The following is a 26,487-nucleotide window of genomic DNA, read 5'->3' as shown; positions in this document are numbered from 1 at the left end:
AATATATGTGTCTGTAATAGTGGAATTGACATCACAATTCAAAGTCTAACTTTAAAATCCGTGCTTTAATGTATAATTCTCACATTTGTAATACTTTAGTCAGTTAAAACTACTTTATGCAGTTCAATATTATTTATTTGAATGAATTAAAAGAGCCGTTTCATGTCTATCCTTGAATCACTTAACTAATCAAGGTTGATATAGGACATAGAAAGTAATTAGTAATAAGTAACTAAATACTTTTTGGAGAGAGTAATTTGTACAGTAATCTAATTACACTATTGAATATGTAATTAGTAACTAGTAATTAATTACTTTTCCAGAGTAACTTACCCAACACTGCTTACAGAGAGTTCAGGGAGCAATGGATGTGCTTTTTGGACCATCAACAAGTTAGCACCTATATAGTGACTTATTTTTTTAAACTTAGTTTGTTTTTACCTAAAGAAAGGAAGTTATGTACATTTGGGATGGCATGAGAACGAGTAAATTGTGAAAGAATTTTTCAGTTTTTGGTGAACTGTTTCTTAAAGCATTTATAGTTCTGCAAGAACTCAGTTCCTCACATTCGCACGATAAAATAATACTGGCAGTTAAGGACATCATACTGTGACTTAAACACGACTACTGACAACTTATTCTTACAATAACTGTGTTTTTAATTAAAACAATCATGACCTATTCTTTTAATCAAAAACCCTTCAACAACAAACACATTTATAATGTAATAGATGTGATCTTACCCCTCAGGTGAGAAATCTTTCTCCTTACAGATTTCCATCAGTTTGGGGGTTAACCTGTAAGCCTTCAGACACAGAGAACCTTGCGCCGTCTTGATGGGATCTACAGAAAGTAAAACAAACTGCCATATTAACATGCTTATGTGCATACAACTAAACATTATCAGATCATTCAAAACCATAACTAATGCCAGTAAATCTGAAATATAAGTAAATATTAAAACATTAATTGAACTATAACTAGTGTATACATTTATTTTAAAGACAAAACCAAATCCACCAAGTTACTAGAATAGAAAGTATTAAACAATAGATACGTTAAACTGATTCTGATTTGGAACACAAACAAAAAAGTAAAGTAATGACAATGTCTACAATAATGTCTAATCGCAGCATCTACTAAAGCCACTAAAATATATCCGTTTCATATTAAACAACAAAGCCCTGACAAGTATTTCACAGTTGAAGGTTCAATCGTAATGCGAACAATAAGCTGAATGACCATAACCGATAGGTCATCGAGTTAAAACCACCATTCAAGACATTTATATTACTGTCCTGGATAACCAATCCGATGGGTGAGATGCCGGCGGTCACGCAAAGAAACCTTTATCCGCTCTCTATAAAGAAATCATGAACCGCAGGTGCCGTCAGGTTTCATAATCACGCCCCGACAAAAGCTCACAGTTGCTTGGAGTAAGCGAGCTGTATAAAATTAATGTGCTTGTCAGTGGGTTGTCAAAAAGGCTTTAGAAGTGTTCACAAACGTCTTATCAGCCCTGCCACTCACGTCAGCCCTGCAGAGGCGTCCCGTTTTCTTCTGAAACGTTTCTCTTTCGCAGAAGCTGCGAACATCTGCGGTCACGGGTGGCCATTCTCTGACCGATCGACACGGTCTGAATGAAATAAATAGGGGCCGATAAGATATAGGATTGGGATTTAAAGGGCTAAGGGAATATTTTACAGTGTTTTCACAAACTAATGTTTATGTACCACGTGGCTCTGTTCCATCACATGTCCCATAATGCATTGTGATATCTGCTCTGGTAAAAAATAACCAGAAAATAAAAAAATCACCTTTCAATTCTAAATAATTATTTGGATAGTATATGAATTTGCTAGTAAAAATGTAAATGTATATACACGTATGTATACACATACAGTACACCCATATAATATTATATATGTACATCCTTTATAGTATATCTCAAGCAATACATAAGTCTCTTATAAACATATATTAAAATATTCATAATATAAATACAATCGTACAATGTACAGTATAAATACCACACTATACTGGGTTCCAAATTATTATGCAAATGATATCTTTCTCTGGTTTTCCTAATTTGTCGATGCAAATGACAGTCAGTATAATTTTCAAGTAATCAACAGTTAGGGTACATTTGGAATTTTATTGAACAAACCTCCCACTGACAACAGTATTTATTTAAAAAATGAAAAACTCAAAATGCACTGTTCCAAATTATTATGCACAACAGAGTTTGAAAACATTTCATAGGTTGTAAAAAACTGAAAATGGTCATTTGTTGAATTTGCAGCATTAGGAGGTCATATTTACTGAAATCAAAAGCTATTTCAATCAAAAACATCCTAACAGGGCAAGTTACATGTTAACATAGGACCCCTTCTTTGATATCACCTTCACAATTCTTGCATCCATTGAACTTGTGAGTTTTTGGATAGTTTCTGATTGAATTTCTTTGCAGGATGTCAGAATAGCCTCCCAGAGCTGCTGTTTTGATGCTAACTGCCTCCCACCATCATAGATCTTTTGCTTGAGGATGCTCCAAAGGTTCTCAATAGGGTTGAGGTCAGGGGAGGATGGTGGCCACACCATGAGTTTCTCTCCTTTTATGCCCATAGCAGCCAATGACACAGAGGTATTCTTTGCAGCATGAGATGGTGCATTGTCATGCATTAAGATGATTTTGCTACGGAAGGCATGGTTCTTCTTTTTGCACCATGGAAGAAAGTGCTCAGTCAGAAACTCTACATACCTTGCAGAGTTCATTTTCACACCTTCAGGGACCCTAAAGGGGCCCACCAGCTGTCTCCCCATGATTCCAGCCCAAAACATGACTCCGCCACCTCCTTGCTGACGTCGCAGCCTTGTTGGGACATGGTGGCCATCCACCAACCATCCACTACTCCATCCATCTGGACCATCCAGGGTTGCACGGCACTCATCAGTAAACAAGACTGTTTGAAAATTAGTCTTCATGTATGTGTGGGCCCACTGCAACCGTTTCTGCTTGTGAGCATTGGTTAGGGGTGGCCGAATAGTAGGTTTATGCACAACTGCAAGCATCTGGAGGATCCTACACCTTGAGGTTTTCGGGACTCCCGAGGCACCAGCAGCTTCAAATACCTGTTTGCTGCTTTGCAATGGCATTTTTGCAGCTGCTCTCTTAATCCGATGAATTTGTCTGGAAGAAACCTTCCTCATTCTGCCTTTATCTGCACGAACCCTTCTGTGCTCTGAATCAGCCACAAATGTCTTCACAGTACGACGATCTCGCTTAAGTTTTCGTGAAATATCTAATGTTTTCATACCTTGTCCAAGACATTGCACTATTTGACGCTTTTCGGCAGCAGACAGATCCTTTTTCTTTCCCATATTGCTTGAAACATGTGGCCTGCTTAATAATGTGGAACGTCCTTCTTAAGTAGTTTTCCTTTAATTGGGCTCACCTGGCAAACTACTTATCACAGGTGTCTGAGATTGATTTCAGTGATCCAAAGAGCACTGAGACACAATACCATCCATAAGTTTAATTGAACAATATAAAATTAAATGTTTACGACACTTAAATCCAATTTGCATAATAATTTGGAACGCAGTGTATATATCATATACAGTACATGTCACATATGAATGATATACTTAGGATGCAGCCTTAGAAGTGAACTTCCCACATAAAAAAATTAAGCATACTTCAGTATTTAGTGTAGTATACTATATTATATTATAGTGATGATTACTACACTTTAATGTTTACTGCAGTAAATACTAAAGCGTACTTAAATGTTTACCAGACTTCAATATCAATATTTATTACACGGCTCGTTGGAATGCTTGATTCTGATTGGCCAGTCGCGACATTTGCAGGTTCGTTATGACCAGATAACAACCGCTCAAAACTAATAACACACCGTAACCCAGATGCAACAAATCATTTTGACAGGTTTTTCTGACAAATGAAATATAAATTTGTCTTTTAATAACATTTATTACATTATATTTACAAATGATTAAACCAAATTGCCTGTTCGTGACATTTGAACATCGTTTCTTGCCTTAAAAATGAAAGTAAACCGCTATTCTGAGAAGAAATTCGTGGTAAAGCACACTTCCCTGCTCAACTTCAATTAAATCAATCTTTCTGTTGGTTTGCGCACACAGAGACGTGATGTTATGATTGACAGCATGCAACAGATGCGGTGCACAGATGTGAGGGGGCAGAATCCCCCTACAGCAAATTTGAGAAGCATAAGTATTAGCTTTAGAGGCCCGCTAGACAGCGTGATGTATTGAAATGAGTTTTCCAATGGAAATACACCTGCGTCTATGCGTCCGAGAGCCACTTGAATTGCCGCAGAAACAATCTGAGATCTCAAGACTTTTCTTGGTATGCAGGGAGATGTTGGCAGATTTTTATTTAGCCTTTAATATATCGTCCTGCATTATTGATGGGTTTAAAGGGGGCATGATTAAATATAAAGAATGGCACGGCGGTGTCTGCAGAGCCGTGTGTGGAATAAAGACTTTCCGAACACTGTCTCTCAACACCGCACACACTTACATCACCCACATCATCTTCTATTCCTCAAAGATGGCAGCGGGGTTATTATCGGCTCTTGCGGTACAGTCACTAGCTCACAGCCTCCTGTGGCTTATTGGTTATATAAAACTCTGACAACTGCACTATGATAAAAGTCCCATGTCTAAAAACATTATTTAATTTCTCTAAAGAAAAATGGCTTATTCGGATTAGCTTTAAGTAACACAGTTTACTATTCTAACACAGTGTCTACATCGGGCGCGTCGCGACATGACAACCAGCTTGTTCTTAATGGGTTTGTCGCGTCTCGTCGCGTCCAGTGTGGACAATATTTGAAATTATAATGGGTTCTAATGCGATTCTAATGTCTTTTGTCGTGTCGCGTCGCGCCTGTCGCGTCCGGTGTAGACACGGTGTAACAGTCTAAAGGCCTGTTTACACCACGAATGACAAATACTTTACCGTTTAGAACCTGAAGCAAAAATAGGCTGTTTTCACACATTTCGGTTTTTTGACTGTCAAATTGTGCCATCATCGTGTGCAAGGTATCATTTTTTTCAGAAAACAAATGTCTTTAAATAATTTACGGTTATTGACCGTTACTGTGTGTTGGGAGCTTGTAAATAGAATTTAAATAGTCAAAAATAAAACAATGGAAATCATTTTTTACAGATTTTTACGTACGTGCATAAAAGTCTTTTTAGTGTCACTCATGCACATAGTTTTTATTCATGAGCCTTTTTTTGGCCCAGTTCTCTGGGTGTCATTTTTTTGCACTATTCACTCAAATGTGGTGGTGTCTGAAGCAGTTCCTGTCTAATTGCAAGCACCGGCCCACATCACACACGTTTCATTGTCAAAAATAATCCCAATCGCCTCTTCTGCGGTGTATCTCCTCTTTGCCATGTTTTGTTAGCTAATTTTATTAGAGCGCCCCACGAAAACAGCAGCTCCGTAACAACCTGTTCTTATTCGCCACTCTCCACGAAAACAGCAGCGATTGGCTGATAGGACGCAAGACATTAGCGTAATATACCACATACAGTGCATCCGGAAAGTATTCACAGCGCTTCACTTTTTCCACATTTTGTTATGTTACAGCCTTATTCCAAAATGGATTAAATTCATTATTTTCCTCAAAATTCTACAAACAATACCCCATAATGACAACGTGAAAGAAGTTTGTTTGAAATCGAAAAACGAAAGAAAAAAAATGAAAAAAGCACATGTACATAAGTATTCACATTATAACATAACAAAATGTGGAAAAAGTGAAGCCCTGTGAATACTTTCCGGGTGCGCTGTATGTTCAAAAAGCAGTTTGTCTACTTTCAAGGGCAATTACATTTTTTTTGCTAGCACAAATGGTTCAGAGTTATGGTAAAATGAATACCGCTTGGTAGAATGGGTCGCGACGACACATCCGGTTTAATAGGGTTAAGGAATAAAATGACAAGAAATCTATAGTTGTGCGAAATACGCAATTCTAATAAATTTAGGACAATTTTTAAGATGTTATCTTTATAGTTATTGTTGTAGCTATCATTCTTGATGTCAATGGGCGTTAGTACAAAAATGTCAAGGCTCGAAAGGAAAACGCTGGCATCATATTTAAATTTAAAAAATACTATAGACCACAAGATGTAAACACTGGTCAAAAAGCACTTCAAGTTTCATTTTTTTATTTTTATTTTTTTAATCTTACATAAATTAAATTCGTTTTTTGGTTATGAATGTTCAGTTGGTTGTATTCTGTTCAAACATTTTTGCAGTGTTAAAAAACAAAAACAGGAAGTTCTTCTGAACCAGCGTTATTTACGTTTTCCGAAGTCTTAAGCATTTGTTTTTGTTAAAGAATCGACAACATTCAGTTTAATATTTGCAATACAGGTGTAATTCTTCAATGTTAAATGACTTTGTTAAATAACTTCCACACCTTTGTTAATACCACTGATCTACTGTATATAAATGACTGGATTAAGCATAGAATGATAAACCAACGGCAGGAGGTGAAGCCACTGGAAGTGTTCGCGCCGCCATGTTGGTATGACCAACTGACAGTGGGCGTCATTGACTTACAGTCAAAATAACGATCTAAAACAACCCGTTTTGCAGCGTACCATGCGCACAATTAGTTTTTAGTTTACATGCGTGTTTAAATGAATCGTTACTTGTGATGTTTTTTCCAATGTTTATTCCGGGCAGAATAGCGATGTATAGAAATCGTTAAGGTGAGTGTGTATTGCATTCAGTTCTGTTGTAATGGCCGGTATAAATCTATATTCTATATAGTCTATATCTGTATTTAGAATGAGGACATTTGTCGTATGTTGACAAATGTCAGCAGCTATGAAAACACTGCCCCAAATATCCCAACATGTCATCAAGCTAGTGAACCAATAGAATGAATGTGAGGCGGGACTACCTGACCAATGGCAGATTCAAGAAACCTGTTTGAAAGCATGATCTCTGCAATCCCATTTGGTGACGCCAATAACCCAGAAAGCACATTAAAATAAACTTCAAAATGGGAAACTAGGATAACCTCAGACAGCAGTTATATCTGCATGTGATGCTGTAAAGAAAAATTAAAACGACAGTCACATCCCACAACTCCTTCTGCTGTTTCCATCGCCTGCGAAAGAATAATGATCAGTTAAAGCCACTCACCATAAATAAGCACCACAGACTCTTCGATGGCATGCTGGTAACTGAACTGAGAGTCCAGCAGCGCTCGACTGACAAAAGAGCCGTAAAATGTAGACTGATACCAGCCCACGTGAAGATGGTCGATGTTAACGTGACGCAGGCTCCTCATCATCTCCATCTGGTATTGAACTGGAAAAGGCGGAAAGAGAGAAAGAGCGAGAGAGAATTAGTTCATATCTTTACTTTGAGGAAAGATTGTGCCAGCTAAAAAAACTAAAACTTTGACATTTCCAGGGCTGTTCATTAGTCAAAGCGAAATGCTCCCAAGCTGGTGCATCATGGGAGAGCGTGGGAGTGAGGTGCTGGAAAAACTCGATGGTTGGGGAGATTCAGCATCTGGTTTTCGAAATCCTCATGCACACTTTTATTTGACCTCAAATCTAATAAGAACAATTTTCTGATGGCATGTGATGAACTTGACATTTTTGGTGCCAATTTTAGACAATACTCTTTTAAACACCACTTTTAACACCCTCAACTACAAAACAAACACTACAATTAGACATGCACCGATATATCGGCCAATAATCGGTATCGGGCGATAAAAGTGATTTTTCACACTAACGGCTATAGGTCAATAGTAAAAAAGGCCAATGATTAGAAAGTTAAGAAATATGAATTTAACCTTTAGAATTTAGTCAATGCAAGTTAATATAACCACCAAACTATCGGTATCGGCAGATATCAAACGGCAACCAGTATCGGCGCATCTCTAACTTCAATCCATTCCCAGTCAGATGATTCAGAAATTCAGGTCTGGGCGAGGTTTCTCAGCGAGAACGCAGAGAGGTCAACAGGTGAAAAGAAGACAACAGCGAACCGTACCGTGGATTTACACAGGAATAGCTCGCTTTCAGCTAGTGTGGAAAACCATCACATCTACAGGTGAACCGACAACCAGATGAATCGGTTTGAACAAACCAAGGCCAACTTCACACCTCAACTCCTCTCGCTGAGAACTGCGATGTACCCGCTTATAAATAAACATGTACCGCAGGACACATGGGGAAAAAAGTCCATTCAATTCCACGCACGGGGAAAAGTTTAATTGTCTGTTTCAGTTATAAAAACATGGGACGAGAATCCTCACAGCTGAAGCGCAGGATCCCGACACGCTGTCAGTTTACCGTGACAGCCCACCGGATCTCAATTCCTGGAGATGACAATGAAAAACAGAGAGAATATCATGGAAACTGCCTTGAGGAATGGAGCGTCTGTCCAAAGTTGTTGGAGCGTCACTTTGTTCTGCAAACAGTGGATGGTGCCAATATGACTGAAAGTTAAGCCAGAAGAACCGTTTATGCGAGTAAACAGACGTCAACACGCAACTGATGCATTTTAAACGTGCCGTGCTATTAAAACACACTTGCGGCAGTTGCAAACCTCAGTGCTCGAGGACGTGATAGATTTAAAGGGATAGTTCAACCAAATATAAAACAATTCATCATTTATTTACACTCTTGTTTATGACTCTTTCTTCTGTGGAACACAAAAGAAGATGTTTTGAGAAATGTCTCATTGTGTCCATACGATGAACGTCAATGGGAGTCAATGTTGCTTGGTTCCCAACATTCTTCAAAATATCTTCTTTTGTGTGCCGCAGAAGAAAGCCATGCTGGTTTGAAATGAGTAAATGGTGAAAACTTTCTCATTTTTGGGTGAACTGCCCCTTTAAGGCCCTTAATGATAACTATAACTTGAAACTTTGCCATTATAGTTGTCATAAAAATGTGATCACCATCAAATAAACAATCCCAAGGCACAACAACATTTATTCAGAACTGAATAAAACTGAATCTTTCCTATAAACCAGTGAACGCTTCAGCGGGTGAATCTGCCGGACGACATATCAAGAGGCGACAATAAAAAACACAATCTTTCACCAAACAAACAACAAAATCTCCACAAATACGAGAAGGTTTAGGGCTCTATTATAGCATGCATGTGTATGCACACAACTCTAGAACTGCACTTGAAAAACTAAATCTTCTGAAAGCCCCAAGCCATCATTTTTTTCAGAAATGTTTGATGTGTACTGACTCAGGACAGAAAACTACTCCAATGTACAAAACCCAAATAACCCCCCAAAATGTGTGACTGCAAAACACAGGCGCTTCTTTTTTAAGTCAATGCGAAATACATTCACATTATTGTTACATCACCTATAGTTGTTTACAGGTGGTTAAAGGGATAGTTGACCCATAAAAGAGTCATCATTTACTCACCACCAAGCCTGTATAAATTCCTCTGTTCTGAAGAACACAAAGAAGATATTTGAAAGAATGTCAGTACCAAACAGATCCCTACTTCCATAGTAGGAAAAATAAATATGGGAGTCAATGTGGAATGAGATCTGTTTGGTTACTGACATTCTTCCAAATATCTTCCTTTGTTTTTAGCAGAATTAAGAAATGTATACAGGTTTGGAACAATCTGAGGGCGAGCAAATGACGACAGAATTTTAATTATGGGGGAAACTGTCCCTGCAAGCATGTTTTAACATTTATGGAACATGAAGTCAAACATGTTTTGTTTTAAATCACGTTCACAAGTTTGTGTCCAACAATACCGTGAACACGCATTGAGAATGGAAACAGGGTCAACTTTAGTTTCATGTGGAAATGAATGCATAGTAACAGCAGAAAGCTCCTCGTGTCGTCTTCTCTTGCATTGAAGACTCTTGATAAAAGCAGAATGAAAGCAGAAGGGTCATTTTCCATCTCTGAAACATACTCCAGCATCACTCTCATCGCTCTCCGCCAGATGATGATATTCTTTCGACAAAAAGCACTTCCTACAATCGAGCAAAACACTGTGCTGTCATACTTTTCTTTTTGCTATTCCACGCCCATTTCGGTCATCGTCTTTTCTCTCTCTCTCAGAGAGAATCGGCAATACCGTGCGTGCCGGCGAGGTATAACAACTAAATTCATCATCCCTCGGTCGTGACAGGCAATGCTGAATATGAATGAGATGCGGAGATGTAATTTGTGGCGAAACTCTCGGTCGGTTTCCTAACGCGAGCGAGACGTCTTAAAGGAATACTAAATGGAAGCCAAACAAGCGATTCAAATCTTCAGCATAAACACACACACACATTCAAAAACTCCTTACAGTCCCACTTCTAGCAGAAAAGACAGCTCTGTCGACACAATCCCTACAGTCCTGTAAAAACTGATCTCTATGAGGCAATACATTCTGTCCGGGATGCAATTTGCATTCCCACGGAAGCTTCACAATGACACTTTCTTGCTACGAAACCCGCTCAAAATACCCGTGGCAAATGAGGCAAATGACAAGTGGACGCTTTTATGGAACTCTTACAATACTCTTCAAAGCTAAGGATATGAAACGTTGACTTTGCATCGCCACAATGAGCACAACGCTTCTCCCATCACAAGATCGCATTCTCAAGTCAAGTATTCCAATGCTTGGGTGAATGCTGAACTAATTCGTCTTGAAGAAGCATGTCTGAGGATGATTCGGGTTGATCTGACATCAGATGGATGAATTTGAGGGGGTATAACATGCTTTTGTGCTGAGAAGCTGTTGAATGAACCGCCACGAAATGAAACCAAACACTTTTAAAGTCTACGTAGTCACGGTGCAAACATCTAAAGCTTGATTTGGCACCAACGCTTTGCAACGGTAAGCTTAAAATAATAAAGATTTACAATGAAAAAGACTTTCAACCATTTACAATTTGAGCTGTCAACCAACGTAAAGATACAGTGTACAGTAACCAGGGTTTTTCCTGCATAGAGAAATTGGAGGCGGCCGCCTCCGTCAAATGTCGTGCCACCTCAGGCTCTCGCCAAAATTATGTTGCGAGTCATCACAAGACATGCTGTGTGCATTTAACATTTAACAGCGCTAAAAAGAGTTGCAGAACAAGAGCCAGCCTGTGTTTCACGGCTGTTTGTTTTGCATCCAAGTACGTTTAATTTCTTGAAATTTCTTAAATTAACATGACGTACATCATTGTAATGTCTTCAGCTGTGCAATTGGATCGTTGAATCAGCGTATACTGTACACAGCGAGTTCGCCAGTATGAACGCACATTGCATTCAGAACGACTCGCACACGAATGACTCATTTGAACCGATTCATTTAAACTATTGAACTTTTCAGTCACTAGCGAATATAAGAGATCATTGAATCATTTAAAGTGAACCACAAGAGAATGCAAGATGTGAATGAGCTTTGATCATTTAGAAAGACTGGTTAATTTAGTTGGCTATTGCGGGCTGAAAAGTTAGTTGAAATGATAAAAAAATCTTTATTTGATTAAAAAAACATTTCTGTTTAGTTGAATAAAAGTAATGTTTTAAATAACTTAATAATTGGCATTTTTATCTAATTTTATTAGAACTTTTAATATGTCAAACTCAAAGTCACTTTGGTTAAGCCACTTAAAAGGTACGGTAGGCTTACGTGTGTGTACAAGATCAGGATGGCCCCACCTCCGCCTCATTTTGAGCCAGGAAAAACCCTGGTAACCTGCAATTTAATGTTTGAAACAGAGATGGTGCTAGAGAGGCAAACATTACAAACTGCAGTTCCACCAATAAAAGCATTCATATAAAAAAGCACACTTAAAACCGATGTAAACTATTTTGGCTTCTATCTGCTTGATACGTAGCAACGACTGTTACATTAAATGTCCAAGGCCTTCCTCTAGCGCTGAGGATATCTAAAACCGAAGTGAAAAACTTCTGGTGCTCCCTTCAAAACTAAAACTCTCCTTTTGAAAAATAAAACGGCTGCATTAATGTAGTTTGACCGCAGGTATTTCACAACAATAATTCCTAACCTTGATCTGCACAAAGCACGAGTCTGGTTTAAATCTTTTGCAGACTATTGCATCCTGCGATTCTCATTGTGGCTGTCGAAATCAAAAGCTTTTGTGTGCGAGAAGCACTTGAGGGTCAAAATCACGTCCAGATCATTAATTAAACGATACATCGGGTTCTGCTGTCAAACCCCTCGTGTGAAACACAAGCCAGGTGGGAGTCAAAGACGTCATTACCTGGACGAACTGTGACAGCTGATTTGTCAGTGACTGTGCTGAAAAATTCCCCCCCCTGCGAAATTCACCATTAGGCAACGCAGGCCTTCTACGCAGAGTGACACGGGTAATAAGAGTCCGCGTCAGACTCCAGAATTATTTATTGCCTTCTTTGCAGGGCCTGATTTCTTAGTGTCAAGGCTAACCGTGAATTGCGTTTAGCAAACAGGCTCTTCAAACGTAAGGGCAAAACTGGCGTCTGCAATTGCATGCTTTCAAATCCACTCGCTCTTATGCCGCGTTCCAGAAAACACGTAATTGACATGCCTCTTGCTTGAAAATAACTGCTGGAACGCCGTCAGGTCAGACAACAGAAATCCACTGGTAATGCAATGTACAATATCAATTGTGTTACGTTTAATCGTTTTTAGACTATTAAGACACAAAAAGCACATTATTTCGAACAAGATATTTAAAAATTGAAAACGTATACATTTAATATATATAAAATGATACATAAAATATTTAAAGCCAAGTTATAGCGCAAATTATTGCTATTTATAAAAAATTAATAAAGTTGTTATTCTGTGTTAATAAAAACTTATAAATAACGTATGTTTAATAAATATTTTTTTTAATAACTTGCACTATAACTTGGCTTTTAATATTTAAAGTATAATTTTATATATATTAAATGTATACGTTTTAAATGTTTAAATGGCTATTAAATGAGTAAAAAAAGGTATTCTGTTTAAAAATGGAAAATATGTATATTTAATATATATATATAAAACGATATATTAAATATTTAAAGCAAAGTTATGACACAAAATATTACTATTTATTTAAAAAATAAATAATTTATTTATCTAGTACATAAAAAATATGTTTTCAAAACATTCTTTCTGACTTACCATGATCCACAGATTTATAATTTGAGCCCTACAATTTCATGAAAAAGTAACCTACAATTTTATGTTCTAAACAGATATGATGATGATAGAAAGGCAAATGTTATGTATTGCAGCTTTAAAAAAATACAATGACATCATGACCTATCGTGAAGTATGATCGACCGAAAGGCTTCACGGTCAAAACTGCTTTAAATATTCACACCTGTCTGGAACGCAGTCATGTACCGCTCAGCCTCATATTGTTATTCATCATGGGTCTGAGTTACAAGTGTATTGCTTATTACTGGCCGGGGCCGATAGACTGAGCCGTGGGCTACGAGACATCCAGTGTAATGTCAGCGTGGTATTCATTCAACTCTCCATTAACAAGCCCACGTTATCGAAGAGAAGCAGCGCATTAATCCACACATCAAGGACATGATTTCAGCGGCATAGGACCGCACCGCAGTTACGTCTGAAATTCGCTCCTGCAAATCCTCATGACGCGCATCTGATTTACAACCAATTCACTGTAGTGCAGGAACCACGGCGAGATCATCCTGGCGTTTATGTCAGAGATGCTGAATTATTTATTTCTCGGGGAAAATCAAAGTCACATGCACTATTACAGCAATAACCTGTTCAGGTTTAATAACATAACACCTATTAAAGTTCACCTAAAAATTCAAATTCTGTCTTCATTTACTTAACCTCACGTCATTCCAAACATGTATGACTTACTTTCTTATGCAGAACACAAAAGAAGATATCTTGAAGAATGTTGGTAACCAATCAACATTGGCCCCCAATTGACTTCCTCTGTAACACAAAACCACTAAGACATTTTTCTAAATATCCTTCTTTGTGTTCTGCAGAATAGAGAGTTATATGCAGCTTTTCAAACCACATGGTGAATAAAAAAATCAGTGGTTGGAGCATGGCGCTAGCAACGCCAAGATCATGGGTCAATCCCAGGGATCGCACAAATAGTCAAAAACAAATGTATAGCATAATGCAATGCAAGTCGCTTTGGATAAAAGCGTCTGCCAAATGCATATAACTGTAAATGACAGAATTTTTGTTTTTGGGTGCACTGTCCCTTTAAGAAAAACAAAGAGGTTGTAAATATTTTTGGCATGAAGTTTGAAAAACACCACTAACGGAGGACAGACCTAAACACAAATATATTTAAATATAAGTTGCATTTTATTACAATTAAGCAGATTAAATGTATTAAAGGGACAGTCATCTACTCACTATCCAGTTGTTCCAAACCTGTATACATGTCTTTGTTTGGTTGAACACAGAGAAAGATATTTGGTAGAATGCTTGAAACTTAACAGTTCTTGGACCCACAATAGTAGGAACAATGGCAATGGTAGTGGGCACTTTTGCTTTATTACAATACCTTCTTTTGTGTTCAGCAGAACAATAAAAATTCTGCTATGGTAGTCATTGGGGTCCAAGAACTGTTTGACTAGAAGCATTCTTCCAAATATCTTTCTCTGTGTTTATCAGAACAAAGAAATGTATACAGATGTAGAAGAAATTGAAGGCGAGTAAAAGACAGAATTATATTTTAACTAATAGAAATTATCACAGTTTTACCATTAGTCAAAATAATATTTTAAATATTATAAATTAAATATTATTTATTTAATTTTATTCTAAAAATTAACCGCCATGTTCTATGTTCTGATCTAGCAAACTACATATAAAGCTTCATTCAATGAATCTAACAACCCGAGTCACTGCAAAGATCAGAGGAATTACAAGCATATCCAGCCCGACACGTTAAATCCAGAAAGATAATCATCATCGATTTCAACTTCAACTTCATTACACTGAACCCGTGCAGAGAGACAGCACTATGGTTTCTTCAGGCTGCAGCGGTGGGGTTTGCATTATGCATGCGACTCAGCTCTCCAAAACTGCAATTCTCTAATTTGATACGGCCGTGGCGCCTGCGTGATGATACTGCAGAACAAAACTGAAAAAAACACCAGCTTTACCCCTTAAAACACTGAAGCCAATCATCTGAAAGCAGCTCAAACAAATATTAACATGGACTCCGACCATTTCGGACGACTATTTTAAATTCAACAGAGTGCCCCCTGCCACACCACTAACTGCATCACTGCCTCCACCTGGCCAGGCTTCCCAACAGCACTTGAAGATACGGGCCGACCACTTCATTAAACAACCGTGACGTTAATGCATGTTCTGGGAGCCTTCTGTTTTGTTGCGCTCGGTCTAGTTGTTTTTAATCACAAGAATGCATCGTATGAAAACGGTCCCTTAACAAACATAGTTTTTCATTACAAAACTAAGTTTACTAGTTGCAGTGTTGGGCAAGTTAGTCAGAAAAATGTATTAATTACTAGTTACTAATTACATATTTTTATTTTTTACATATAATTAGATTACTGTACAAATTACTTCTATATCCTATATCAACCTTGATTAGCTAAGTGATTCAAGGATAGACTTGAAACGGCTCTTTCAATTCATTCAAATAATAATAATATAAAACTACATAAAGTCGTATTATTAACTGACCAAAGTATTACAAATGTGAGAATTATACATTAAAGCACGGATTTTAAAGTTAGACTTAATACCACTATTGCATATAGTATTTAGTTTAATTACTTCATATTACAAAAAGTACATTACAAATTTTAGCATAGTCGGTGTAAATATATTAGAAACAGAAGAAAGTGGCGCCCACCCCTGAAGACCCTATAAACAGAAGATCAAGGGACAAAAGAGGCGCACGAGAAATAAAAGGAGGGACCAGAACAACAGCTTGAATGATGGGACGTATTTGTCAACCGAAGGACCGCTTCGACCGCCTCTCGTCCCATTACAACACCAGATATTGACTGGAATAAACCAGCCTGATGTTTATTTATTTTTTTCCGCCGCGTCCCTCCGGCGTAGACGGGTGTCAGGCACACGCTGGGCTCTCTTAACTAAGATTAATTGCAGCTAATCTCCGATGCCCGGTGGAACGCGCAACAAAGCAAGCCTCAGATCCTATTATGCAGCTGCTAGGAGAAGAAAATTAGCCAGCGCGCCTCGCCGACGCCGGTATGCTGTTTACTCGCCGCCACACATGCATCTGTCAGGGAGGACACGTGCGCAGGGCGCGTGCCGCCGCGACCCTCCCTCCGCGTTTCTCCAGATCTCCTCTCTCCCCGCCCCCCGGCTAGCTGGATGAGAAAAGAGAACAGAAGGAAATGTATTCGCCGGCTCCCTCGTCCCCGTGCGCGTCTGCAAATGGTGGATGATTTCATATTTCACACTTGTTCTGTAGAAAGATCCCCTCCGGTGGGCTTCTAATTACCTGTAGGATTTCAAGTGCAGCGACAGGAAAATTCAATAGGACTTACAGGGGCACAATATCAGAATAATAAGGGCGTGAGCGCCGCCTGCTCCGAGCCGGGAGGCTTTCTCAAGGGATTCTCACGATTCGCTTGTTGTCAGATGCCAAGAATTCAACAGGTACAAATGAGGGGGTTTTTCATAGAAGCATCAGGTCTTGCACGCTCCGCTATCTACTACAGATGAGAACAGATATATAAAATCAAATATAGGGAAGTGTAAAACCACGAGCACACACATCTGCAAGTTTACACGTTTGAGTTCACCTAAAAATAAAAATCCTTCAAAACCTGTACATGATTCTTTCTTCTGTGGCACACAAAAGAAGATACTTTGAGAAATGTCTCAGTGGTTTTGTGTTCATACAATGGAACTCAATAGGGTTCAATGATGTTTGGTTATCAATGAAGAAAGTCACAAAAGTGGATGATATGAGGATGAAGAAATTTAATTTTGTGGTAAACTTTCCCTCATACTCCTTCTATAACAAACTTACTGGGTGTTTTATGCAAATCACTGATTCATTAACATTAGAACGATGGCACGAACAAATTTACATGTGTACGCTTTCTTTGCAAATCCGACATTGAGAAACCTTTCCTGCACACATAAGTAACAATTTAGGCAACTTAACCACGCAATTACTACCAAATGAGACTCAATTACTCTAATCCACGCCACATACAACTCCAAGTCCATATTTCAAGTAGTCAATTACGAGGAAGCCCTCGAGAGAAACAAAACACGGGAACAATTTACGCTGTTTTGCCTTATGGCAGCCAACTGCTTGAAATCTGGCTCTTCAGAGAAGCTTATTAAAATACGTTTGCCAATGAGGATTCTCCATCCGCCAACAAAAGCTCTTGTCATTGTTTTGCCTGTATCCCAGATCAATGTTTCACAACTACAATTATTAGTATTAATAATAAAAAGTGTCTGCCATCTTCACTACTAGAAACTGTCTGGTGGAATACAGTCAGATTGTGTCATTTCGCTGAAAATACTCGAGACGATTCATTGTGCCCTAATGACATCACGGGGAGGTCATCCAATTAAAATGCTTTTAAAGAAGCCATTCAGAGTAGTTGCCTTCATCGTGCCGCACGCTAAACATGTTGAACGAGATCTAGCGCAGAAATGCTGCAGTACAAGCCTTTAATAATGAAAGCAATTCAGTTCGATTGTGTCGCCCCCACTTCCCGCAATTCAGACATTAATGAGTCAGCTGGGCTTTGTAAAAGGTTCCCTGCAAACGCATTTATTAAAATACACAAGCAAGTACGATCTACATGATAAAGAAATTAAATTGCTCACCAGGTAGAACTGCAATCATATCAAGGATTTGTGTAAAAGCATTAGTTTCAAACCAGAAAATAATACAATTCTAATGTTCAACGTGTAATTGTTTGGAGAATCAATGACAGAAATGCAATATAATATACATAACTAACTACAGTATGTCTTCAGAGGTGTATAAAGACCTTACACAATGAAGCGTTATGTTTTTATTACATTAGAATGAGCTATTTCTATCTACATACACCACAGGTCCCCTTAAGGCCGAAGTAAGGTCCGTCCATCCGTCCGTCTGTGTTCGCGCGTCGTCCGCATGATGCAATTTTTGTCATCAGAAGGGTTCGCGGTCGTCCGCACACCCCATCTGCGTGCAGCCAATTATTTGAGACCGCACGGATGTGCCGCGTACAACTGCACATGCGTGAAAAAGTGCACTATTCCACTAGGGGTCAATACACACACAGAAAGTGTGCAGGGTGTCGTTATTGAAGAAGAATGATACAAAACCAACACGCTGAAACCAAGAACAGTAAGCTAAAAAGCATCTCTGTTTGGTTGTTGTTCTTGTTGTCTTGCTGTTTGCTCGGATTGTTTGCAATGGCGAAAACTAGGGGTGTAACTAGGGGTCTGTTTTACGCATTATCATTTTTTACGAACCATATTATAATGCCATCGTCAGATTTAAGATGAGCCGCGGTCCAAGCTCGTGCTAAACCGTTGGTGGAGAACCATGTGGTTCAATTTTTTACCGAGAACCATTACACCCATAGCGAAAACACTTCCTCAATCATTAATTTGCAGTGGGTCAGTGGATGACGCGACTCAGCGCTGCCCTCTGACGGTCTGGTAGAGCACACATACTCATTTGTACTGTGCATGTGTTGAACTCGCCCTTATCCGTGATGAGTATGCGCAGGAAGCTGTGCGGACGCGTTTGTGCGTGAGACAGACACGGACGCGGAAGTCAAGTATGCCCGAGCCTTTACATGGAATTCGCCATGTTGTTTCTACAGTAGCCCTAAACAGACAAACTCTACAGAGTGCGTTTCGTAAATACTCCAACAACGAAGCGAAGACGTGACAACATCTTAGTTCTGTGTCAGCCACCGTAGTGCTTCGAAAGTGAGGGGGAAGTTAGCCGTTGGTTGCATTCGGAACCTCACCACTCAATTTCATACACTGGACCTTTTAAAGGTGCAACCCGTAACTTTTGGGGGTAAAAATAAACAAAAAGCAGTAACATAAAAACAGGTCACAATAGAATTCAATCTGAATATAAACTCCATCACACCGTTGCTTATACACTGCGTTCCAAATTATTATGCAAATTGGATTTAAGTGTCGTAAACATTTAATTTTATATTGTTCAATTAAACTTATGGATGGTATTGTGTCTCAGTGCTCTTTGGATCACTGAAATCAATCTCAGACACCTGTGATAAGTAGTTTGCCAGGTGAGCCCAATTAAAGGAAAACTACTTAAGAAGGACGTTCCACATTATTAAGCAGGCCACAGGTTTCAAGCAATATGGGAAAGAAAAAGGATCTGTCTGCTGCCGAAAAGCGTCAAATAGTGCAATGTCTTGGACAAGGTATGAAAACATTAGATATTTCACGAAAACTTAAGCGAGATCATCGTACTGTGAAGAGATTTGTGGCTGATTCAGAGCACAGAAGGGTTCGTGCAGATAAAGGCAGAATGAGGAAGGTTTCTTCCAGACAAATTCATCGGATTAAGAGAGCAGCTGCAAAAATGCCATTGCAAAGCAGCAAACAGGTATTTGAAGCGGCTGGTGCCTCGGGAGTCCCGAAAACCTCAAGGTGTAGGATCCTCCAGATGCTTGCAGTTGTGCATAAACCTACTATTCGGCCACCCCTAACCAATGCTCACAAGCAGAAACGGTTGCAGTGGGCCCACACATACATGAAGACTAATTTTCAAACAGTCTTGTTTACTGATGAGTGCCGTGCAACCCTGGATGGTCCAGATGGATGGAGTAGTGGATGGTTGGTGGATGGCCACCATGTCCCAACAAGGCTGCGACGTCAGCAAGGAGGTGGCGGAGTCATGTTTTGGGCTGGAATCATGGGGAGACAGCTGGTGGGCCCCTTTAGGGTCCCTGAAGGTGTGAAAATGAACTCTGCAAGGTATGTAGAGTTTCTGACTGAGCACTTTCTTCCATGGTACAAAAAGAAGAACCATGCCTTCCGTAGCAAAATCATCTTCATGCATGACAATGCACCATCTCATGCTGCAAAGAATACCTCTGTGTCATTGGCTGCTATGGGCATAAAAGGAGAGAAACTCATGGTGTGGCCACCATCCTCCCCTGACCTCAACCCTATTGAGAACCTTTGGAGCATCCTCAAGCGAAAGATCTATGATGGTGGGAGGCAGTTAGCATCAAAACAGCAGCTCTGGGAGGCTATTCTGACATCCTGCAAAGAAATTCAATCAGAAACTATCCAAAAACTCACAAGTTCAATGGATGCAAGAATTGTGAAGGTGATATCAAAGAAGGGGTCCTATGTTAACATGTAACTTGCCCTGTTAGGATGTTTTTGATTGAAATAGCTTTTGATTTCAGTAAATATGACCTCCTAATGCTGCAAATTCAACAAATGACCATTTTCAGTTTTTTACAACCCATGAAATGTTTTCAAACTCTGTTGTGCATAATAATTTGGAACAGTGCATTTTGAGTTTTTCATTTTTTAAATAAATACTGTTGTCAGTGGGAGGTTTGTTCAATAAAATTCCAAAAGTACCCTAACTGTTGATTACTTGAAAATTATACTGACTGTCATTTGCATCGACAAATTAGGAAAACCAGAGAAAGATATCATTTGCATAATAATTTGGAACGCAGTGTATGATTTGAACAACTTTGGCACAATTTCTCAAATATGATGTTTACTTAACAGAAAGCAAAACAAAATCCAGCATGTTAGCAAAGTCCAACAATTAAGAAAGTGAAAAATAAACTCATCCGACCCTAAAAAAAAAAGACAGCTTACTGAAAATGAATTTATTTTTCTGTCTTGCATGCATGAGAACTTCCTTCTGAAAATGGCACTCTAGTTTCTAATTTGTAGTTTAATTATCTGCCGTGGCAGCATTGTGACACATCAGTTCATAACCTCACGAAATCTGACAGATGGTGCTTAATTCTGATGATGTGTGTGCAATGTGCAACTTCAACTGTTGCGCTGTTATTCAGGTGAAATGCTCATTTGTGAATCTGAGACGATTCTGCAGAGACAATTCACGATCACTCTTCTTCTCTTTCCGCTTGGAACTAGAGAAACTATACAACCACCGAAACCTTCAACAAGTCTGTTTCAACGTATTCCAAACTAAATGCAACTTATAAAAATGCGTTTTTCTAACACTGGGGGAACCCTGAAACACGAGTGCATTTGTTCCCCCTCACGCAAAGAGCCAAAAGGTGACATCACACATCAGGTGGCACGATTCTCGGAAGATGGGCGACTGATCTTCCGCTGTGATTAATAATGTCTTGAGAAGGGTGCAGATCAATCTACTAAAACCCTGGACAGGACACATTCAGTGGCATTAATAAATCAGGCCCTTTAAGTAGCAGATGGGATCAGAGCCAAGGTCGCGATGGCGGGCCACGTCTCATGAGAATCCAAACAGGAGATTGGATCGTGATTCCTCGCTGATTACGTTTCCTTTAAGATTCACATTAGAGTCCGAGTTCAGGTGTTCAGAGGTCTTACATTGCTCAGAGATTTGATGGAGTTCTTAGTTATGTCGTATCAACTTGGTCTCAGATGTTTCTCATTGCTTAGGAGAAGTAAAAACAGAAACAAATGAGACAATTGTCCAAATATATGAAGAGTGTACAATGTAGATTGTAGAGGTCAAATAATCTAGATTTGAGGACATTTGATTCTAAATGTTTCAATGTTTGAAGATCATATTGAGATCTTCAATAATATTGACTTTTGATTGCAGACTTGACAAATCTGAGCTCAGTTTGAGACGCTCTTGACATCTCTTCTGAAACTCTAATGACAGAGACGTTTGTGAGATTCTTTTTCTAAGGAGGAGACTCTTCGATGTCAGGGAGAAATACCAGAGATATCATATCCGTGATCATTCTTATAGCTTGCATCACAAAAATATTTGAACCAAAAAAAACCTATCAAAAACATTTTACACTCAAAAAGTCAATACGCTCTCTTCCAAAACATATTGAGCAACATGCTGACTATTAATAATTCATAAGCTACCAAAAAAGTATCCGAAACCTTCACATATCTCTATAAAAACAGACTCTTTACACAATCACCTTATGGGTTTTATGGTTAAAGAAATTGAAGTCATTACAGAATCACTGGCTTATCAACATGAACACTACATGACGTCCAGATGTTTCTCTGCATCTGCCGACAAAAAAAACATCTATATTCTGTTCCACGCCATTGAACTCAATCTCTTATATAATGCACGAACATGTCCTGTGTTAACCCCCTTTCAAATGTGTCTGATGCACATGACCCCATACCAACGCAATTACCCCGACATCCATTAAAAGCCGCTGGTCTTTTTTCAGACGAACCCACCAGCTTTACGGATCTGAAAACACGTAATTTCATGCATCCCTAATAGGTTCAGCCTCCCCGAGTTAATAATTCAGATCAGAAGAGTTCAGCTGACAGCTGCCCGCGCGGCCACACGTGTGAAACCGGGGAGAGGGAATGGAAAGTTGGTTTGGTTTAATGTAGAGGGAAGCGGTGGGATAGATAGGCTTATCTAACGGCCACATTGTGGGTCTAATCTCAGAGCAATGCACATGCCTGCCAGTGTCTGTCTCTGTACCGTGCGCTTAATCGATAACCACAGAACACCTGAAGTTTTCAGCCAGGAACTTCGTCTCTTACACACGAGATCCCAGACAATAGATATTAGATATTAAACCAATAATCAAACAACTGCATTCATTCATTCATTACGCGGAGATGAGCTTTACTCTGGTCAATCTGATCTCTGACTGTTTCCAGGTCAGATCACCAGACCAACTCCAGTCATGGGTTTGATTCACCTTGCAATCGCAATTAAATGTAATCGTCGATTACAAAATAAAATAGTCGAAGTAAAATTATTCTTGTGCGGCATTCCATTTTTCAAAAATCTACAGCTTTTTTTTAGTTGAATTCAAGTTAAAAAGACAAGGTCTTTTTTATGTTGATTTAAAAGCCCGCGGGTAATCATGTTAAATAATCTCAATATTAGCCAAAAAATTGCATTTATCGCAGTAAACTATAGATTCCATGACATACTGTACACAAATTTCACATATAATAGGGATGCACCGAATGTTCGGCAACAGAAAATATTATCACCAGTGCAGAGTGAGTGAGAGTGAGAGAGTGAGAGTGAGGGAGAGAGTGAGGGAGAGTGAGCGAGCGTGAGAGAGAGAGAGAGAGAGCGAGAGAGAGCGAGAGAGAGAGCGAGAGAGAGAGCGAGAGAGAGAGCGAGAGAGAGAGCGAGAGAGAGAGCGAGAGAGAGAGCGAGAGAGAGCGAGAGAGAGCGAGAGAGAGCGAGAGAGAGCGAGAGAGAGAGAGCGAGAGAGAGCGAGAGAGAGCGAGAGAATTACAAATACAGCTGTCACATGTAGTTTGAAAAGAAAACACCATCCATGGAAAACACTGTCCGTGGGTGGTAGGTGTGATGTGAGCCTGTAAACCTGTTACAGTGGTTCAGTTCAAACATCTAGCAGTGAACATTCAGGGGAGCTCTGTGTGCGAATGCAGTCAACCAAACACACACTGACCTTTCTCTCCAAAAACGAAGCAATGAGCCCGAAGTTCTTTGGATGCTGCACAAACCTGTCGCCCAGAAAACAGAAAAAGTTCAGAAACACACACACACACAATTACAACAATGTGACCACAGTTACTCACTTCTCCTTAAAGAGTGCTTTCTCATGTTCAGTCCAGACGTTCATGAACTGGCGCGATTTGTAGACCTTCATGGGATCATCCATCAGGCCGTTCATGTTGATAAATTTCACACGTCTCTGCTCCGAATCGTACATCATGGGAGGAATGACAGACAACTGCCTCATCTGCTTTTCATTGTTCTGCGAGAGACACAAAGGTGTTGATGTCCAGGATGGTTCTGCAGCACTTGTTGACATTACTCTAGTCCGAGCCTATGATGACACACCCACATCCCACTGTGCGGTCACTGACTATCTTGATGCATCTTGCACTCAAAATTGGTAAGCACTTGTGAATCGCAAGCTCCTATCAGTCTACCAAAGGACTCCAAGACAATTTCCGGGAGCCATTGGTTTGTCAGAACATAGAAGTAAAAGCATAATTTTTTTAATCAGATTTATTACTTTGTACAAATGGCACATAGAAAATGAACCCAATGGTGGGTGGCTGGTCACTATGCGTGTCAGTTTTTCCTGTCTAAATGGGCGATACAAGTACAACAACTAGTGTCTTTGGGCTTACAGATCAGATATTAAAAGCCACTGGTTTACCTCCTGCTCCGAAAGGCCGTCAATGATCTCCGATATCTCATGTTCGCTTCTTGCAATGGTGGCAGACAGACCTGTACCTCTCTGACCCACCCTAAAGAAGAGAAGGATGAAGCATGGTCAGAGAAAGAGTTTTCTGTTCCTGGCTTTGTTGTCTCCGATCCATGAAACGGCGCTTTCCCAGCGAGCTACCAGACCAGAGTCCCACCCTGTTTCTTCTCCCAAAAAAAGCCTTTGAAGCAGCGGTTACAGCTATTGGCCAGATTCCTCTAGGTCTATTCATGAGCTCTGAAGTTCTTCGGTTTAGAGACGGGCTCCAGCAACAATGGCTACACATACTGGCTTTTCTAAACAATCACAACTGGCAAACATCACTCACTGAAGTTGGACGGTTAGAAGTGAATTAACGGAACTCCTTTGACCTTTTAACTAAAGAAACAGAACTTTCTTATTCAAAACTGATGGCGTGTTTTTAACTACTGGATTTTTTATGACATTTGTTTCTGGCAATTCTGGCATTCTTCAGCAAATGTGGAAGGAACGCCAAACTTACAACTGGCAGGGTTTCCTGTATCCTTACTTTTTTACTAACACTACAGAATCAACAGTTCCACAAGAACTGTTTTTTTATGATTTAACTCTTTAATATGATTTGAGTAAAAGACTGAGTGCCACAAAATAATTCCTAGACAATATATAGACAGCATCGTTCTTTTGTGTTGTCCTTTACAGTTGCATTCAAGGACAAATATGCATCACCTCTGTAGTCCCAAAAACAAAGAACACTATTTCTAGCTCTATTAATGGAATAACGATTGGACATGCACCTCTACATCGGTATGGCAATCTGCAATCAACTACAACAGCAACAAATTTTTGTTTTATCAGCAAAAAAGGTATCTGTATTTTTGGGAGAATCAAGGTCAATGGTGATAGGTATAGTTCACCAAAAAACGAAAATTCTGCCACCATTTACTCACCCTCAAGTTGTTCCCAGAACTGAAAATTGTAAATATCCTTTCAAATATCTTCCTGTGTGTTCAGCAGAACAAAGACATTTATACAGGTTTGGAACAATCTTGAGGGTGAGTAAGATGACAGAATTTTCATTTTTCTGGGTGAACTGTCCCTTTAATGCTCCTCTGTTTTGCCCAAGTAGTGTTCCAGAGAGGGAGACAGATCCCTGTTATTCAGGGAAGCCCAGCAACCTCTATACCTGGAACTTTTATAACCTGACATCTGACCCCATCACCCACGGGATCCTCAATGCTGATTGGCCAACTGCTGGGTCAGACAGAACACTAGGCAGTGTTTACACAAGATGTTACATCACAACTGTGTCGGCGAAAAGCAATACTGGTGAATGTGTGTGCCTGACAGAGCACTGAGTCATAAGGTAAACTCGAAGGCCTGGCTGACCTCTGGAAACGTTCCTGTTGCTCACGCTGCTTGCGGATCTCGGGAAACTGCCTCTCGTAATATTCACGTGTGCGGCTGTCTTTGGCTTTACGGCGAGGGTTGTTCTCCATTCGCTCGACTTTTTTCTCCCACTCCGTCATCAGCTCGTCATAACGTTGGCAAATGTTCTGCTCCTGAAAACAAATCAGCCAAGTTGACATTTTTGCTTTGAACAAAATTTGACAATCTCACATTTACTTTTAATCATGCATTACGCTGTGTCAATCATTCCATCTAATCAACAGTTAGAAAGTGAATTCACCCTAAAAGAGTGTGTTGAAAAAAATCTATTTTAAATATCTATACTTCCAAAGCTCCTGAATGTTGTTGTTGTTTTTTTACTTCTAAGAACCAAGTTAGGCTGTAAATTTATATGTAAATTTGGACCGCTAGATGGTGCACTCACAAGGTAATGAATGAATGTATTATGTTTGATAACATTATTTTATGTCATCGTAATGAATTAGCTGCAAGAAACGTGGAATGTAATGACTTTGTCAAATGATTTGGTAGCATAATGCTGAGCAGTTTTACGTGTTTAAAACAGTCATACAGTCGTCGTTTAAAAAGTAAATTTGAACGAACCCACAGTATTTACAAGTAACGTTACTGGCTACATATTTTTGTGCAACACATACTGTATTTAATTACACTGCCATAGACTTGTAC

At 39.3% G+C, this 26,487-nt stretch overlaps 2 protein-coding genes across 2 annotated transcripts in view; both read right to left on the bottom strand.

Annotated features, from left to right (window-relative positions):
• eif3ha (eukaryotic translation initiation factor 3, subunit H, a) overlaps positions 1-26,487 on the bottom strand; it is a 65,281-nt gene that overhangs the window by 17,150 nt on the left and 21,644 nt on the right. Inside the window, exons 3-4 of the mRNA XM_057340062.1 lie at positions 7,217-7,384; positions 744-843 (exon numbers count right to left, since the gene is read on the bottom strand). Of these exons, the coding sequence (XP_057196045.1) occupies positions 744-843; positions 7,217-7,384 (268 nt within the window). The remainder of the gene's footprint in view (positions 1-743; positions 844-7,216; positions 7,385-26,487) is intronic.
• LOC130557926 (nuclear receptor corepressor 1-like) lies at positions 23,478-25,987 on the bottom strand. The gene is made up of 4 exons (XM_057340063.1): positions 25,780-25,987; positions 24,364-24,454; positions 23,774-23,952; positions 23,478-23,698 (listed from the first exon to the last, which is right to left on the bottom strand). Exons 1-4 carry the CDS (start codon positions 25,977-25,979, stop codon positions 23,575-23,577), a joined length of 594 nt encoding a protein of 197 aa, XP_057196046.1. The 5' UTR covers positions 25,980-25,987; the 3' UTR covers positions 23,478-23,574.

The sequence above is a fragment of the Triplophysa rosa genome, linkage group LG8 (genome assembly GCF_024868665.1).
Source record: "Triplophysa rosa linkage group LG8, Trosa_1v2, whole genome shotgun sequence".
In the NCBI taxonomy this organism is placed as follows: domain Eukaryota; kingdom Metazoa; phylum Chordata; class Actinopteri; order Cypriniformes; family Nemacheilidae; genus Triplophysa; species Triplophysa rosa.
The sequence above is the reverse complement of the archived record's forward strand: the minus strand, read 5'-3'. Positions and strand labels throughout refer to the sequence as shown.